Here is an 18,293-nt window from a genome sequence, read left to right as displayed (position 1 = left end):
ACAGAAAACTTGAAAGAGACTATTGCAACGCGTCCTTCCAAGCTACGTTTTTCAATAGTATAGGGCCATGGTGCGAATACTGTGGCTATGTGCAGTGCTCGGCGCGGCTCTCGCCACAAACTGCACCATTTGCTTGCACGAGCGATGTTACTCTGAATCTGATTTCAAACACAATAATTTCATACTTTATTACGCTGTCATCGACCATAACTACAACATCTTGTACTTCAATACGCGTGATCATTTGAACGCAATCGAATTGGATAACAATACGACGATTTTTAAAAAACTTATCACGAATCCAGAGAAGAGGCAGGTATTTTTAACTGTCGATCAGGACACCGGGGACGTATATTCTTATAACTTTTTTGCTAATTATAAATATCCCCTAATTTATAAGTATGATCCGAAAACAAACACAACATCAAACCCAGACATTCCGTTTGACAGTAATCGTCGGCAGACTTCAATATATTTCTGCAACGGAACAGTTTACGGAATCAACGGAAAGTATCCGTTATTGTATTTAAAAGACGGATCTGTTGAAGAAGTTCCAGGCCTCCAAAACCTTCATATTATGGACTTTGTGTGTGACAAAACTGGTGTTATTTATGTGCAAACTCGCTCGGAAATCTACATAGTAGAGGCTAATGCTGTGAAGGCCATTTTAAATATTAGTACTGAAAGCAGTACCGAATATAGGATTCCTACGTTGGGTGCAGACGGAGAGATCTATTTACTTTCTGATGAGATTAATTCGCGGCGTATATACCATATTAACTCGGAAGCAAAAGAGGTGAAGGTAGTCGGTGCGTACGAGCGATATCTCTCAGGGATTAGAGATTGGAAGTTCGATAAACATGGGAATATATTTACTGATGATTTGTTTCCAGATAAGGAACCTCCGAAGTACTTTAAGCCTAATTCTATTCGCTGTAAGGTGTCTTCAGATGTTAAAATTATTGTAAAATTGTAATCAACACGTGCCAGAGTGAAAATTAATATATAATAGGTAGATAAACACGTAAGCTAAGTCCTCTAACTATAGGCAATTTACGTGATATTATTACACATTGAGTTCTAGAGTTGTGTATAAACTCGTTGCAGTGGTTTTGACAGGTGTGTCATTCAATCTGTCGTAAAAAGATAAAAAATAAATAAACGAAACCAATTTTTCAAAACACAATTTATTTTTTCCTACGTCCACCCTGCTTCGGCGCCTGAGGTTTTCCGAACGCCTTGCCCTTCTGCGGATTGCCTCTACCCTTGGCGCCTCCTTTAGCCGGCTTGCCTTTACCCATAGGCTTGCCTTTGCCTTTAGGGCCCACCGGCTTGCCTTTCTGGACTCTATTGGCGTCGTAGCGTAAGCGTTTGGTTGCCGCTCTGGAGGTGTCAGTTAAGTCGCTGGCGAAGTTGGATTGCTTGCGTTTGGTTTTCTGTTTCTGGACACGGGGGCGGTCATCGTTGTCTTCGACCGTGCGGATGCGGTTCTGCTTCTTCTTGCGTTTGGCCATGCGGGACTGTAGGAGCGCCACCTGGTAATCAAGTTAATAAAATAGTAGATTGTACAACAAGAGCATAAAACGACGCATTTTATCAGAGGCAATGTGTCTGTCCCGTGCAAAAGCGAGGACGTTAACATTTTATGCAGCTTACACACATACATACTCGGCCAAGAGCATGTCGGGCCATGCTCAGTGAAGAGTTCGGTAGTTACCAATCTGGCAGAATAGGCTCAACGGGGGCTATCAGTACATAAGGGAGTACCTTCGCAGCGCTTTGTACGCTTTTTACTAGGATTTTTGTTGCAATAATTCAAAAACGGCTGGACCGATCATGTTCGCTATAGTTTTCATTGAAAGTATTTATTAAGCTTTTGTTTTACGATTTTTGTCATATTTTTTAGACCCACTATTTCCAAAAATATTCACTTTATCAAAAAATGTTTGTTGAAAGCCTTTATTCATTTTGAAAGCCATATTCAACGATACCCCACACCACTGCGTTAAAGTAAAAAAAAAAAAAACCCAAAAAATATTTTTTTTGTAGTTTTATTTTACCGTTCTGTCGCCATGCATGACTTATGTATCCATGCCAAATTGCAACTTTCTAGCACTAACTATCACGGAGCAAAGCCGCGGACGGACGGACAGACGGACATGGCGAAACTATAAGGGTTCCTAGTTGACTACGGAACTCTAAAAACTAACCAAAAACGGTCACCGAAAAATGCCGCCTTCTTAGAATGTTAACACACTCAATTGACTCCTTGCCTTTGTACCTTCTCCATCTCCCTCTGCACGCGCTCCTCGGCCGAGTCTTTAGGCTTCGGTTTGCCTTTCTCTTTCCCCCCTACTCTAACGTACCTTCTCCATCTCTCTCTGCACTCGCTCCTCGGCCGAGTCCTTAGGCCTCGGTTTGCCCCGCTCCTTATCTTTCCCCTTCCCCCCCGCGTCCCTCCTCCCCCGCTTCCTGCCTGACTCGTAATCTGACTCGTCGTCCGAGTCACGCTTGCGTTTCTTCGCTTTGGTCTTTTGTTTATCTGTGAAACAATGAGAAATATTAAAAACTTGAATTTAACACCTTCATTACTTCATAGCTTTAGTTAAGTTGTTTTTATTAGATTTTTCATGTTGTGTTTTTAACACTAAATTCGCGTTTTGTAAACATAATTTTCTCAAACATGCTATGTAATATTGATATTACGTTCTTTATATTAGGCTGGGAAGTATCACGACTCCGGCGCGGCTAGACGAGGGGCCTGTAATGAAATTTCATACAAAGTTGCAGGCCTAGGCCGGGAAGTGGCTCTTTTTTAATTTTGATTTCACATATATTTGTGACACAGCATCATGGCATTCAGCCAAAAAAAAAACTATAACCAATATTTGCTTATGGTTCGGAATGACATTCTGCCAATACCCCTTAAAAAAAACAATAAACGATAATTAATATATTTTGCAGTTTTATTTGTATCGAATTTACAAAAAATATATAAATAAAACATTATTAACAAATTCCAATAATATTGAATTGCAAATTTACCTACAAATACAGATTTAAAATATAGTTGGTCAAACCAGTTTGTCAGTAAATAAGAACAAAAAAACTATACTCATCCTTTTCTTTTGGGTGCTAGTACCAGTGTAAGACAAAGATAGTATGATTATCTCTGTCTATGTTTGAAATGAGACAGTCCTTTGACAAACTATATTTCATTTAAATATTAGCGGTAAAAATGTCTACTCAAACACGCGTTGGTGTTTTTTTAATCGTTTTGGAGGTAAAGTTGATCATTTTTCATTGTGTATCTGTAATTCTATTTTATTGGATTTATTGTGCGTTGTTTATTGTGTTATTTAATATGAGTTCCGACGAAAATATTAAATGAATACCTGTTAATTATACTCCATGTTTAAGGCAACGATGTATGTGAAGCATAATATCAACATAAAAAACTATGTAATCTTAGTTATGTGGCTAAAACTACAGTCAGAAGGATGCAAGGCGAAAAATCAAAGATACATAAATATACCTTTGAACATTTGTGTAATAAATTAATTAACTACATGTGTAAAATATACGACACGTGTGATAAAGATAGGTACAGGTGGTAGTTATATTTTGTGCATAGTTTACTTTTAGTTTCTTTAGAATTAAAACTTTGATTTCGTGGAGATTTCTTTATTTATTTCATTGCATGTTTGAGAAAAGCACTATACATACATCGGCGTGAAAAGGGGTTGTCGGCCTCATAACTATCCGGCCTCACTACGTTCGGCCGTATATATGCATTCGGCCGGCAACCCCTTACTTCCCGGCCTCTGTAGTAATGTACTATAATGCAACCTAACTGAAACGTCGGAAAAAAGGTTAGGTTAGACCCGCTAATATGCTTAACTTGACATGTGGCGAGACTGGCGAGAATGAAGCGAGGCGATTTCGGTTTTTGGAAATTCTACAAAATAGCGGAGCCATGGCGGTTCCCGAGGTCTACAGTTCACATCACAGAGCGATTATTGAACGGCCAAAAGCATCGTGCCAAAGGCATTCTATTGCTAGATGACATTATTTCGCGCAATCAAGACTTTCTTTGGGATAATGACCCTAGTTTCATACACATTTGTTGCTAATATTCATTTTCAGAAAATAAGAAACAATGTTGAAAATGTATTATATCGTATATCATTTATTGTTGACCCCAGTATGATAGGGACTTAACTGTTGCAAATGACTCTAGTTTCAGCTCTTAGTAGGAATGCGTCGATTTGAAAATCACCATGTAGTCGATGTACCTACATCTAAAGCTTTCCCAGCATGAGCCGTGAGTGCCAGCCGCTCCTTCTCCTCTCTCTTCTCCTTGGTGGTCTGGAACCACTCGTGTTGCCGTGTCGGCTCCTGTTTCTATATCTAACGTTACCTTTCCCAGCATGAGCCGTGAGTGCCAGCCGCTCCTTCTCCTCTCTCTTCTCCTTGGTGGTCTGGAACCACTCGTGCTGCCGTGTCGGCTCCTGTTTCTATATCTAACGTTACCTTTCCCAGCATGAGCCTTGAGTGCCAGCCGCTCCTTCTCCTCTCTCTTCTCCTTGGTGGTCTGGAACCACTCGTGCTGCCGTGTCGGCTCCTGTTTCTATATCTAACGTTACCTTTCCCAGCATGAGCCGTGAGTGCCAGCCGCTCCTTCTCCTTGGTGGTCTGGAACCACTCGTGTTGCCGTGTCGGCTCCTGTTTCTATATCTAACGTTACCTTTCCCAGCATGAGCCGTGAGTGCCAGCCGCTCCTTCTCCTCTCTCTTCTCCTTGGTGGTCTGGAACCACTCGTGCTGCCGTGTCGGCTCCTGTTTCTATATCTAACGTTACCTTTCCCAGCATGAGCCTTGAGTGCCAGCCGCTCCTTCTCCTCTCTCTTCTCCTTGGTGGTCTGGAACCACTCGTGCTGCCGTGTCGGCTCCTGTTTCTATATCTAACGTTACCTTTCCCAGCATGAGCCGTGAGTGCCAGCCGCTCCTTCTCCTTGGTGGTCTGGAACCACTCGTGTTGCCGTGTCGGCTCCTGTTTCTATATCTAACGTTACCTTTCCCAGCATGAGCCGTGAGTGCCAGCCGCTCCTTCTCCTCTCTCTTCTCCTTGGTGGTCTGGAACCACTCGTGCTGCCGTGTCGGCTCCTGTTTCTATATCTAACGTTAACTTTCCCGGCATGAGTCGTGAGTGCCAGCCGCTCCTTCTCCTCTCTCTTCTCCTTGGTGGTCTGGAACCACTCGTGCTGCCGTGTCGGCTCCTGTTTCTATATCTAACGTTACCTTTCCCAGCATGAGCCGTGAGTGCCAGCCGCTCCTTCTCCTCTCTCTTCTCCTTGGTGGTCTGGAACCACTCGTGCTGCCGTGTCGGCTCCTGTTTCTATATCTAACGTTACCTTTCCCAGCATGAGCCGTGAGTGCCAGCCGCTCCTTCTCCTCTCTCTTCTCCTTGGTGGTCTGGAACCACTCGTGTTGCCGTGTCGGCTCCTGTTTCTATATCTAACGTTACCTTTCCCAGCATGAGCCGTGAGTGCCAGCCGCTCCTTCTCCTCTCTCTTCTCCTTGGTGGTCTGGAACCACTCGTGCTGCCGTGTCGGCTCCTGTTTCTATATCTAACGTTACCTTTCCCGGCATGAGTCGTGAGTGCCAGCCGCTCCTTCTCCTCTCTCTTCTCCTTGGTGGTCTGGAACCACTCGTGCTGCCGTGTCGGCTCCTGTTTCTATATCTAACGTTACCTTTCCCAGCATGAGCCGTGAGTGCCAGCCGCTCCTTCTCCTCTCTCTTCTCCTTGGTGGTCTGGAACCACTCGTGCTGCCGTGTCGGCTCCTGTTTCTATATCTAACGTTACCTTTCCCAGCATGAGCCGTGAGTGCCAGCCGCTCCTTCTCCTCTCTCTTCTCCTTGGTGGTCTGGAACCACTCGTGCTGCCGTGTCGGCTCCTGTTTCTATATCTAACGTTACCTTTCCCAGCATGAGCCGTGAGTGCCAGCCGCTCCTTCTCCTCTCTCTTCTCCTTGGTGGTCTGGAACCACTCGTGCTGCCGTGTCGGCTCCTGTTTCTATATCTAACGTTACCTTTCCCAGCATGAGCCTTGAGTGCCAGCCGCTCCTTCTCCTCTCTCTTCTCCTTGGTGGTCTGGAACCACTCGTGCTGCCGTGTCGGCTCCTGTTTCTATATCTAACGTTACCTTTCCCAGCATGAGCCGTGAGTGCCAGCCGCTCCTTCTCCTCTCTCTTCTCCTTGGTGGTCTGGAACCACTCGTGTTGCCGTGTCGGCTCCTGTTTCTATATCTAACGTTACCTTTCCCAGCATGAGCCGTGAGTGCCAGCCGCTCCTTCTCCTCTCTCTTCTCCTTGGTGGTCTGGAACCACTCGTGCTGCCGTGTCGGCTCCTGTTTCTATATCTAACGTTACCTTTCCCGGCATGAGTCGTGAGTGCCAGCCGCTCCTTCTCCTCTCTCTTCTCCTTGGTGGTCTGGAACCACTCGTGCTGCCGTGTCGGCTCCTGTTTCTATATCTAACGTTACCTTTCCCAGCATGAGCCGTGAGTGCCAGCCGCTCCTTCTCCTCTCTCTTCTCCTTGGTGGTCTGGAACCACTCGTGCTGCCGTGTCGGCTCCTGTTTCTATATCTAACGTTACCTTTCCCAGCATGAGCCGTGAGTGCCAGCCGCTCCTTCTCCTCTCTCTTCTCCTTGGGGGTCTGGAACCACTCGTGTTGCCGTGTCGGCTCCTGTTTCTCCTTTTTCAAGGACCCCTCGAGCTTGGCTGTCTGCTTCTCCATCTTGTTCAGCTGGCGCTCGGCGTATTCTTCGTCCAAAATGGCGGCTGTAAAAAAGAAAATATGTTTACTTTATATTATCTGATTGTGATGATTTCAAAGTCTGCGTTTTGGCAAGAGTGTGGAAGCCCCACCATAACATCAAATTCCTATAAAAATACAGCGTTAGCATGCAGATATTGTCACTTACAAAACAATACTTACCTCCTTATTTCAAACTTAAAACATCAACATCAGATACAGAGGGACAATGTTACATGAAAGTAGAAGTTAAAAACAGGCGGTGTTATCACTAAAAAGCGATCTTTTCCAGACAAACTTTGGGGAGTAGATTCGGATCGGTTATTGATAAAGGCGGTTTTTAATACTACTCGCCGATTTCTAGCTGCAACCGCGTCAATCTCTCCCTGTACTTGGCTACAATCTCGGGCGGGACTTTACACAGTTAACATACATAACTACAAACTCGTTCACTCACCGATCTCTGGCTCCAACCGCGTCAATCTCTCCCTGTACTTGGCGACGATCTCGGGCGGGACCTGGCGGGACTTGACGGGTCGTTTAGCGCGCCTCACTATGAGCTTGACGAGCTGGCGCTCCGCCTCGCCTGCCAGAGACACCGACACTCCGGCGCGGCCCGCGCGAGCTGTTCGCCCCACCTGTAGGTACAGGAAGGAACATTTATAAGCATACATCATCATTGGCCACAGCATCTTCAGATGATTGTTGCAGCGACAGTTTATTATGAAGAAGAGGTCTGTGCGCCGTCGGAGATCGGAGGTGCACATCTCTTCCTGTGGCTGTAAAGTCCAATCGCAGCACGACACTTTCTGCCACAAAGATCGCAGGTGAAACGCGAGTCTGTTGGTGGTTCCTGTGAAGCCCGGAGTCTTTTCTGCTTCAAATCATCGAGCCAGACTTCGTCATGCTTCGCTACGCCATCCCGCTCTTTGTATAAGCATACAATATGTGTGATAATTTTACTATCATTATCACAAAGATAAATGCTGCTGTCAACAAAATGTCATGAAGTTTGGCCATGATGTATTATAGTTTGGCGAAATGTTTTGTGATAGATGTATCTGTAAATAAAGAAAAAAGTAAGGGATTGTTTGTTAAACGTGATGTAAAAAGTCACATGGGTCTGAACATAGATGGCAAGAAACTAAACCACCTTAGATTCGCAGATGATATAGTATTATTTGAAGAAGATCCAAAGAAGCTGCAAGACATGATCGAGTCACTATGCAAGGAAAGCAAAAAAGTTGGCTTAACAATGAACACCACAAAAACAAAATTAATGACCAATTCAATAAAAACAGAAATAAAAATAAATACGACCTTACTAGATTATGTAGAAGAGTACACATACCTTGGCCAACTGATATCTCCGGTAGACCTCACTAGCAAAGAAATAAATACAAGAATTACCAATGGATGGAAAAAATATTGGTCTATGAAGGAAGTCATGAAGTCCACTAATCTCAGCATTACCATAAAAAGAAAAGTATTTAACACATGTATCTTACCCTGCATTACATACGGATGTGAGACATGGGCACTCAACAAAGAGCACCGAGACAGGCTTAAGTACTGCCAGAGATCAATGGAAAGAAGTATGACGGGAACACGCAGACTAGACAAAGTAAGAAATGAAGACCTGAGACAAAAAACAAAAGTGACCGACATACTCACTAAAATAGATCAGCAGAAGTGGAGATGGACTGGCCACATGTTGAGAGACAGGCGGGAAAAATGGAGCAAAATAGTAACAGATTGGTATCCAAGAGGTTGTACACGGGGCCAGAGGAGACCTCGAACAAGATGGGAGGATGAACTCAAACTCACAGCGGGCCCGAACTGGAGAAGAGTGGCCCACGACAGACCTCAATGGAAAGAGCTAGAGGAGGCCTTTGCCAAGCGGCACACTGAGCTACGGGACATACTCTAGCTCAGAATAAAAGGGCTAGATAGATAGATAGATAGATAGATGTAAAAAGTATCTTCGCGCCGAATACCTATATCAAACCCTCTAATCGAAGTTACTTAGGTACGTTACGCGAGTGAGTCCCGTTTAATAAATCATAATGTGTAAAAATACATGTCAACTTACCCTGTGAATCAGGCGCGGCTTCCTCTAAGGAGCGCTTGTGCAGTGCACTCCCATAAATAATCATAATGAAATTATAGTGCCTAATTAATATATTACTCTTTAAGATCTATCGTACAAAAGTAAAATACCAATTAAATAATTACCTTTATTCATTATAAGTTTATAGACGGCCTATACTACTCGGCCTACTCCTATAATTTCATAGGAATCATAGGTAACGCGCGAAGCGGAGCGCTTTGGATTGCGCTCCTATGAAAAAGATTTAGTACATAAAATCAATAGGAAATTCAATGAGAGCGAAAGAGAAGTTTCGCTACAGTTCCGCACGTGAAACAGAAGATTTTCTATGAAGAAAGAGGTAAAATTGGAGCGGCGCTCCGTAGCCCGTTTGACCTTGCGCCCTCTCGTCGAATGCGCGCGCATTGTGCGCGCCGTATTGTCACTTGTTTGTAAACAGACCTTAGTTAGTAGTCAATTTTAAAGTACGCGCGTGAATGGAATTTTGGCATTTTTTTATTATAAATAATTAACCAAGAGTTTAAGCAGTAAGTGCACATAATTTGTTTGTTGTGAGGTATTTAAAATGAATGAATTTAACGGGAGAATGTGAAAAAAGTTTACAAAATCGACTCGAGTTCAATATAAAAGGAAAACCTTGAACTTTCGTAACAATGTTCGTCAAAAACAAAAACTTATATGTCATTAAATAAGATCAATATGCAAAAACACCGTGGTTGTGTTATGTCGCTGTGATAAAAGTAACTAGGTGTTTTAGTTTATCGTGTTACCTACCTAAGTACATATGTCTTGTTTGGAGCGGGCGCGGGCGGGCCGGGCGACGGCTGTGCGGTGAGTTTGCTTGGACCGAAACCGATGTGTTAACAATTTAGCACATATTTCCATAAAATTTTAAAACAACATTCACAACCTAGAATCCATTTGTAAAATGAACTGCAGTTAGCGTCTATCGGTCGTCAAGATATTCGTAATAGCGAAATTCTATAAGAGAGTTCAATGACCGTATTTTGTGTCGGTTAATTGAATGTGTAGTTTTTTACTGTGATAGTGAACACCCATAATATAGAATCACCAGCCGCCGCTGCTGTGAATGTAGTGTTCTAACGTCGCTGGCAGTGTAAAGTTGAGCATTGTCTTCAGGCCGGGTATATCTAACCCTATCGCTGCAACCTAACATACCTAACTAAAGTACCTAACTGTCTATATACTGCTGACCAACTTAGTAGCAACTAAACACTACGCCTTTGAATTTATTTGGCGATTCATCTGAAGTTACAGTATCTACGACGAATAAAGATAGCGCGATGTAGAAATTGTTTCAACCGGCACAGCGCCATCTACCCCTAAATTCAGGAATCCCACTAGTTGCAACGTCGACTAACTTTAAATTGCCTTAGAGATTCATCTGAAGTTACTTAACGCAATCGCTGCCAAGGGGCGTGGCCTAGGAACAAACTTGTATGACGTGACGGTGAAGGCATATATGCGTTGATGTTAGTCAATGTGTTAAAATATTTACGACGAACAAACGATAGCGCGTTGTAGGATACGCTAATCGTGACAGCGCCATCTACCGCTAAATAAATAAATATTATAGGACATTCTTACACAGATTGACTAAGTCCCACAGTAAGCTCAAGAAGGCTTGTGTTGCGGGTACTCAGACAACGATATATATAATATATAAATACATAGAAAACACCCAAGACTCAGGAACAAATATCTGTGCTCATCACACAAATAAATACCTAAATACAGTACCTACCCTGTGTATATAGTGTTCTAATGTCGCTGGCAGTGTAAAGTTGAGTACTGTCTTCACGCCGGGTATATCTAACCCTCTCGCTGCAACGTCGGTAGCAACTAGCACATCAACCAGCTCGTCTTTGAAGCGTTTAAGGGAGTCGAGACGTTGAGGCTGGTTTAGGGCCCCGTGGAGCTCGGCCACCTGAAATAAATTAATTGTTAGGGATAAAACACATACAAATATGCGAAGTCTATTTTAGAGATGCAAATATCCTGTATATTTGCATCTCTAAAAACATGCTCGTTCCAAAAACTTGTTATTTAGCTGTACAGAGAATAAAATAATTTAAATAAGTTAATGATGACCTGGACAGCTTCCTGAACAACTGGCCGGAGGAAACACCAAATCGGGAGTCGTGGAAATCAAGGGGAGAGGCCTTTGCCCAGCAGTGGGACACTTAGTAGGCTTAAAAAAAAAAAAAAAATGTAAGTTTGTGACTCCGACCTCCCCCTTGTCACAACATGTCACATTTTCGTCAGGTCAGTTAAGTTTGCTTATCATACCTTGACACCGAGCAAGCCTAGGGCGACGTGCAGCCGGTGCGCCTGTTTCTTCGTCTGCACGAACACGACGGCACGGTCGCGGAAGGTGCGACACACCAGCGCGCACAGCAGCGCTTCGCGGTCTGCCTCTCGACCCGCGCGAATCCTGCAATTCGAAACCAAATATAGGCTAGATGACAAATTTTTATTAATGGTATCAATCGATCAGGTTTATTTTTAGGATCAAATGTCTATATGGGACCCATTGCATTAAAGCAATACAAAAGTCAGAAATGATAGTCAAAGTCCGACAGTCGTGTACTTCACTCGCGAAACGCTCCTAAGAAAACGATAAGTGAACGTGACGTCAAGGTCACTGAGAGCCCATTTTGAATGTATGGACACAACAAGAAAATTGCGTTTTTGTCGGTGAAATATTGCGTTTATGTATAGTTGACATACAACCTTTTTTTGGATAAATTGTAAGGAATCGAATGGTACCCTTACTTTTTTCCTTTTTAGAAGTTAAAAAATTACTTAAATTTTGTAACTTTCAAGTCCTGTATTTTTGTATTATTTCCATATATTATTTTAATATCTACATTATTGTGATAAATTGCTCATTTGCTATCTATGTTACTAGATTTTGTTATAAAATTCAACATGTGTCATCATACCTATTGTAGGTATAGTCATAGTCATTTAATTTATAATATTACTTCGTCTGCGTGGAATTAGTACCAGCAGTTAAAGCACAGCGCCTGGATAAAATCTAATGGCAATAATTTCGAGCATAATATTATGCTTAATTGCTTACATCAATTGACAGACAATTCATTAATTTTCTCATTTCCACCCCCCTTTTCACCCTCTTTAGGGATGACTTCCGACAAAGAAATCATCCTATGTCCTTCCCCCGGACTCAAACGTTCTCTATGCCAAATTTCAACTAAATCGGTTCAGCGGTTTAAGCGTGAAGAGGTAACACACAGACAGACTTTCGCATTTATAATATTACTAGCTTTTGCCCGCGACTTCGTCTGCGTGGACTTAGTAACCCCAGCTAGAGTAAGAATAGCGCCTGGAGAAAGTCTTATAGCAATTATTCAATTTGAACATATTATGCACACAAAACAGCAGACACTTCATTAAGTATCTCAATTCCACCCCGCTTTTTACTTTCTTAAGGGATGATTTTCGGGATAAAAACTATCCTATGTCCTTCTCAGGGACTCAACCTATCTCTATGCCACATTTCATCTAAATCGATTCAGCGGTTTAAGCGTGAAGAGGGAACACACAGACAGAAAGACAGACTTTCGCATTTATAATATTAGTATGGATATAGTACTAGCTTTTTCCCGCGACTTTGTATGCGTGGACTTAGTAACCGCAGCTAGAGTAAGAATAGCGCCTGGAGAAAATCTCATAGCAATCTAAATTTGTGCATATTATGCACACAAATTAGCAGGCACTTCGTTAATTATCTCAATTCCACCCCGCTTTTTACTTTCTTAAGGGATGATTTTCGGGATAAAAACTATTCTATGTCCTTCTCAGGGACTCAACCTATCTATATGCCAAATTTCATCTAAATCGGTTCAGCGGTTTAAGCGTGAAGAGGGAACACACAGACAGAAAGACAGACAGGCTTTCGTATTTATAATATTAGTATGGATGAATAAATATTACATGTCAAGTTATTTAGGCATTATTCCGTGGCAGTATAATATTTAAATTAATTAAAATATTAGGATAGGCACAATTTCAAGAATTCAATTTTCTAAACATACTCCGAAATGTATGCGTTAATGTCACGTAATAAAGACATGAAGTTCCTCATTTATGGCTCCTTACATTACTTCTCGACCTAAGCCAAGCAGTAGTCATAAGTTTACATATGCTTAATGTGAACGGATCTTTTTTGACATAGCTATTTAGTAAATTAGCTTACCTGACGAACTCCTGACGTAGATTAAAAGCAACAGCCTTGTTAGAGTCCAGGAACAATTTGACCGGTTTTTGCAGAGAGACTGCAGCAAGGTCCTTGACCTCCTCGCTCATGGTGGCCGAGAACAGCATGGTCTGACGCTTGGGGGAGCACTGCCGGATGATCTCCTTCATCTGCTCCGCGAAGTATTCGTCTAACATCCTGGAAAGAATGTAAGATTACAACCAGAATACGGACCAAACGTAATCAGTAAATAACAGCAACTTCCAACAAATATAAATGAGCGTTCCGCAGGCAAAATCAAGTGATGACATAACTCTGTTTAAGTGAAATAATTTATTATTAACATAATAAGTCATCATTATTTTTAAGTTTTAAATATTTGTACGCCAATAGGCAAAACACAGAGCTCTATTTATTATTTTATATATAAGACCTTAACTGTATTAACTGTTCCAAAAAATTTTTACTTTACTTTACTTTACCGCTCCGATCCAATCGGAGAAGCGCGAGACGAGGCAAGGATGAGCGAGACGAGAAGGGAGCAGCATGTACACACACGTTTTCCGCCTCTCTCGGGGTCTCTACACGAGTGTGTACAGGTAGGTTGACGTTACACGTTACGCAAAGAACATAAAAATAAAGAGATTTTAATTTCGCACCTAAATGAAAAAGCCTCATAAAACCTCAAATAAAACTTTTATTTCCAACATATAAAGTTTATAGTCGTAGCCCGCACGCTGAGTCGTTTCAGAAGCCCTTCTTGATCATTCTCAGGCGGAGTTAAATCGCTCACAAAACATTATCGCATAGATTGGAATCCTAGCAATATTTATGGGACACCTATTATCGAGTATTTCATAGAAAACTTATTTAACATTTGTACCTGTCGGCTTCATCAAGCACTAGTACTTCAATAGAGTGCAGACTGAAAGAGGGTGTGTTCCTAATATGGTCTATAAGTCGGCCCGGCGTCGCTATCACCACGTCAGGGTTTCTTCGCAGCACGCTTTCTTGGTATTTCACGTCGAGACCACCCACAGACAGGCCCACCGTCACAGTGGTGAACTGAGAGAGCTGACGGGTTACGGTGTGAACCTGGAAGTAATAAACGGATTATAGATGATAGATAGATTGATTTGTTACTGGATAGATTAGTTGTAGCCACGGGGGGCAGTTTCTGCGATATAAAGACGTTCTGAAGCGCCATCTTTAAGCTTGCGACATTTCATCTGAGCGTTGGGAGGAGCTTGCGGTTAAGAGATCGGAGTGGCGCAATAAGGTAAGAGAAGGAACACCTGGACCAAAAGCGCCTTCGACGGAAGTCTCGACCTAAGCCGTCCTACGCATACACTTATAACGGACAAGGGAAGCTTTATTGTGCACAGTGGGACCGGATATTTAAAATAAAGTTCGGTTTTGCGAGCCATATACGTGCTCATCAGAGGGAATTGTAAAGGTCGCCGTTGTCGGACACGATATATGGAGGACTATATATATATAGTCTACTATGGATAATATGTATAAATTGTTTGCTGCAGTCATTAAATCAGCTATACAAAAATACGCGGAAATAACAAGACTTAATCTTCGTGCGCTTTCAATGATTTTAAATTTAAATGTTGTGGTTCATCACAATATATGTGACGTTTTCAACCAAAAGGTACCACATTGTCGGTTGTCGATAAGGTTGATTTGTAATTGAAGCTATATGGAAATAGCGCCTTACTGACAAGCAACAATAAGTACCGTTTTGGTTGAAAATGGCACATATGTTGACGTTAAGAGATATACGACTCTCTTAGAGTAGATTTGCCTTATTGCTGTTAGTAAAATGAATAGTATCCGAAAAGTTAAGAAGGGATAACACTATATAAGCAAAGTACGGGCAGCAGGCAGCATGTAGACCGCGTTATGCCGCATTATTATACTTAAGAGCAAGTCTCGCAAACCAATTATTCAGTCAGTAGTAGTAGGCAAAGGAGCCAAATTCAAAATTGTTATGGGAGTTCGATCTTTCACGCCTACATTTTTCAAATTTGCTGCATTTTTCTACTGATAAAATTTTTTTGCCAGACTATCAGTGGTAAATCTATACTATTATATCCTGTGTTACCTGAGCGCCTAATTCTCTGGTAGGAACAAGTACCAGCACTCTAGTGACTCGTCCGCCGACTGTCTTGTATAGCAGCCGCTCCAGTATGGGCAGCATGTACGCGGCCGTTTTGCCCGTGCCTGTCGCAGCGCAAGCGCATATGTCCTTCCCTAGACGAAGATGAAAACTTTGTTAATATAACAATACTAGAAAACAATTTATACGGTGAATAAGAGGGCGAGGGTTTATTTAGAAAGAGGAAGTGGAAGGGTTGGATAGAAGTGAGGGGGTGTCACAAAATATCACTTCTAATTTTGTCATAAAATATCTGTATTACCATTAACACCGTGTTGGTATGATTAACCTTGGTGTCTAATAAATTCTAATGTGTTCTCACTTTAAATAGCTTCAGTCTAAAAAAGTACACATGCTCTTGCAATTCTTGCATAAGGGGGAGGGGGTAGTGGCAAAATTAAGGCAAAATTTGATGACATGATTTCTGGATGAACCAATGATTAAATACAGTATGGCAATATGAATTAACCTCTTACCTAGTAAAGCCACTGGTATGGTAGCTGCCTGGATGGGTGTCGGGTGGACATAATTCAGTATTCCTATGGCTTTCAGCAGTGGCCGAGAGAGGTTCATCATGTAGAACGAAGCCTGCTCATCATATGGCGGTGGTTCTTCAAAGAAATCAGAGTCATATTCGACCTGAGCACCTTCTCCATCATCATTGAGTTCCTGATGAGGAATTAAATCAGTTTTGCAATAGAAAAAGGTAAGTTTAGTTTCTATGGCACTAAATTAGATCTGATTGATAGTAAAAAGCCTTACAGCCTTCCAGGACCTGAGTATGGACTATACTAGACACGTTTCTAAAATTAGAGAGACAAATGACATCAGTATACAAAACATTTTTGTTTGATTCAGTCATACTTATATATTTAGTTATAAAAATATGCGCAAAGACGAATGATTGGAGCTGAGTAATCTTCATTCATAAAAAAAATAAGATTTATACCATAGAATGGTAATCTCAAATACAACCAAATTACTTATCTGACCTACTAGCATGAGTTGCGTTCAACTTCAAGTATGAACACGCGCGCGAGAACACAACAGCACAGCACAGTATGCTTAGTTGTTTGTTATAACTTTATATTGAGTTAGTCAGTTTAAATAATACAATAAAATAATAAAGACTAAAAATAATTTTTTGGAGATAAAGAAACCTTCTTAAAAACATAAATCAGAGTGATGATATGAAATAAATACCTGTTTTAGCTTCTGCTTTTTAGTGAGTTTCTTTTCCTTGGTCTTGATCTCATCCTTCTTGAGTTCATCATCTGATATTTCTAGTTCATCTACATCACTATCTAAAAGAATTATATTATAAACATAAGATAAGATAAACATAAAGAAAACTAAGACCCTTACAACTTCAAAACGCAAAACTAATCATCCTCCAATAGTTCTAAACAACATCCCAATTCAGCACTGAAAGCTTTGAATATTTAGGCAGCTTAATTACCAGGGACTCTGTTCCGCACACAACATTATCGCAAGGATTGCTATGGCAAAAAAAGCTTTCAACCAGAAGAAACAATTATTGAAATCCCGTTTACCATGTAGAAGCAAGAAGCTACTGATTAAGGTGTACATCTGGAGTATAGCCCTTTATGGAAGTGAAACATGGACAATGACCCTAAGAGATAGAAAGAGAATGGAAGCATTTGAAATATGGTGCTGGAGGCGAATGGAAGGCATTGGTTGAAGAAAGAGAAAGAGAGGAGGTGCTAAGAAGAGTGAGTGAAAGTAGAGATATTCTGAACACTATTGCAAATAGACAGGGAAAAATGATTGGACACTTAATACGACACGACTACTTCTTTAAAACTATCCTGGAGATGGGCTGGATAGGAAGCAAGCGGGGTAGAGGAAAACCCAGACGCAGCTTTTTAGATCAAGTAAAGAAAAAGTAGGGGTTGTGTCGTATCAAAAAGTCAAAGAGCTGGCGCAGGATAGGGAAAGCTGGAAGATACTCCACCGACAAGAGAATAACTCTTAAGTTAATGATGATGATGAAGATAAGAAGGATTGACTTATAAAAAACCTTTGTTTTCATCCTCATCCGTGTCAATGTCACCCGCTGATCCAGTCACCTTGGCCTGCGCTCGCCGCCTTTCTATCTTCTCATCTATGGTGCGCTTCACATTTCGGCGAACATACTTTTGTAAGTCGTCCCAAGTATTCTACAAACGTTGGATGAATATAAAATATCTGTGTATGTTACATACATTGTTATGTAGTTAATCCAGTAGTTATGGCTTTAATTTTAAAATAATGATTACATACCTTGTTATATTCTTCTACAGAAGAAACAAACTGAAACTTCGGATTGAAATCGGCTTTCTTCTTTACTTTTTGCTTGGAGGGTTGATACTAGAAATAAAATCATAATAGTGGTGAATAAGTTAAGTGCTAAATAACATGAACTTAATCAAAGAAAAATAAATAAATAACACGGCCTGTCCTACCTCTACTTCCACATCGGATTCCTCCGAGAAATCCTCCACTTCTTCACCATCATTAATAGTTTTTATAAACCCTGGAAATCCGGCGACTTCCATTTTAAATTATAAACAGTTTTACACAACTATAGCAGTGAATATATTAAAATCATTTTAAATGAACACCAAAACCTTAGCTTTTTTGAGGTTATCTATCAAACATCAAACTCACATGTGACAGCATAGACAGACAAATTGCGTTCTATTCTAAAATTGTGAAAAATTGTCGGTATTTTTTCTGGGATAATAAATAAGATATTCATACTTTTGTTGTTTTATAACATACAAAATTTAAATGATCAACTGATATTTATTACATTTTAACGTAACTGTGGTATATACTTGTTAAATATAGCATTTTCATATTATAGTTGGTCAAGCAAATCTTGTCAGTAAATAAGAACAAAAAAACTATACTCATCCTTTTCTTTTGGGTGCTAGTACTAGTGTTAGACAAAG

The 18,293-nt window shown here is 41.3% G+C and overlaps 1 protein-coding gene across 1 annotated transcript; it reads right to left on the bottom strand.

Moving 5' to 3' along the window:
• Positions 1 to 1,171: 1,171 nt before the first annotated feature.
• LOC134751133 (probable ATP-dependent RNA helicase DDX27) lies at positions 1,172 to 18,005 on the bottom strand. The gene is made up of 14 exons (XM_063686493.1): positions 17,802 to 18,005; positions 17,620 to 17,706; positions 17,378 to 17,516; positions 16,540 to 16,640; positions 15,813 to 16,005; positions 15,283 to 15,431; positions 14,053 to 14,264; positions 13,170 to 13,367; positions 11,237 to 11,381; positions 10,692 to 10,874; positions 7,274 to 7,454; positions 6,657 to 6,842; positions 2,367 to 2,542; positions 1,172 to 1,535 (listed from the first exon to the last, which is right to left on the bottom strand). Exons 1-14 carry the CDS (start codon positions 17,892 to 17,894, stop codon positions 1,188 to 1,190), a joined length of 2,391 nt encoding a protein of 796 aa, XP_063542563.1. The 5' UTR covers positions 17,895 to 18,005; the 3' UTR covers positions 1,172 to 1,187.
• Between the last annotated feature and the right edge of the window lie 288 nt (positions 18,006 to 18,293).

This window comes from Cydia strobilella, chromosome 21 (genome assembly GCF_947568885.1).
Source record: "Cydia strobilella chromosome 21, ilCydStro3.1, whole genome shotgun sequence".
Lineage (NCBI taxonomy): Eukaryota > Metazoa > Arthropoda > Insecta > Lepidoptera > Tortricidae > Cydia > Cydia strobilella.
The sequence above is the reverse complement of the archived record's forward strand: the minus strand, read 5'-3'. Positions and strand labels throughout refer to the sequence as shown.

Excerpts from the sequence above, each read along its gene's own strand:
- LOC134751133 (XM_063686493.1), bottom strand. The coding sequence starts at position 17,894 with ATGGAAGTCGCCGGATTTCCAGGGTTTATAAAAACTATTAATGATGGT. Across the intron at positions 15,432-15,812 it reads CATACCAGTGGCTTTACTAG|GGAAGGACATATGCGCTTGC; the intron begins GTAAGAGGTTAA and ends ATCTTCGTCTAG. Across the intron at positions 7,455-10,691 it reads TAGAACACTATATACACAGG|GTGGGGCGAACAGCTCGCGC; the intron begins GTAGGTACTGTA and ends CTGTACCTACAG.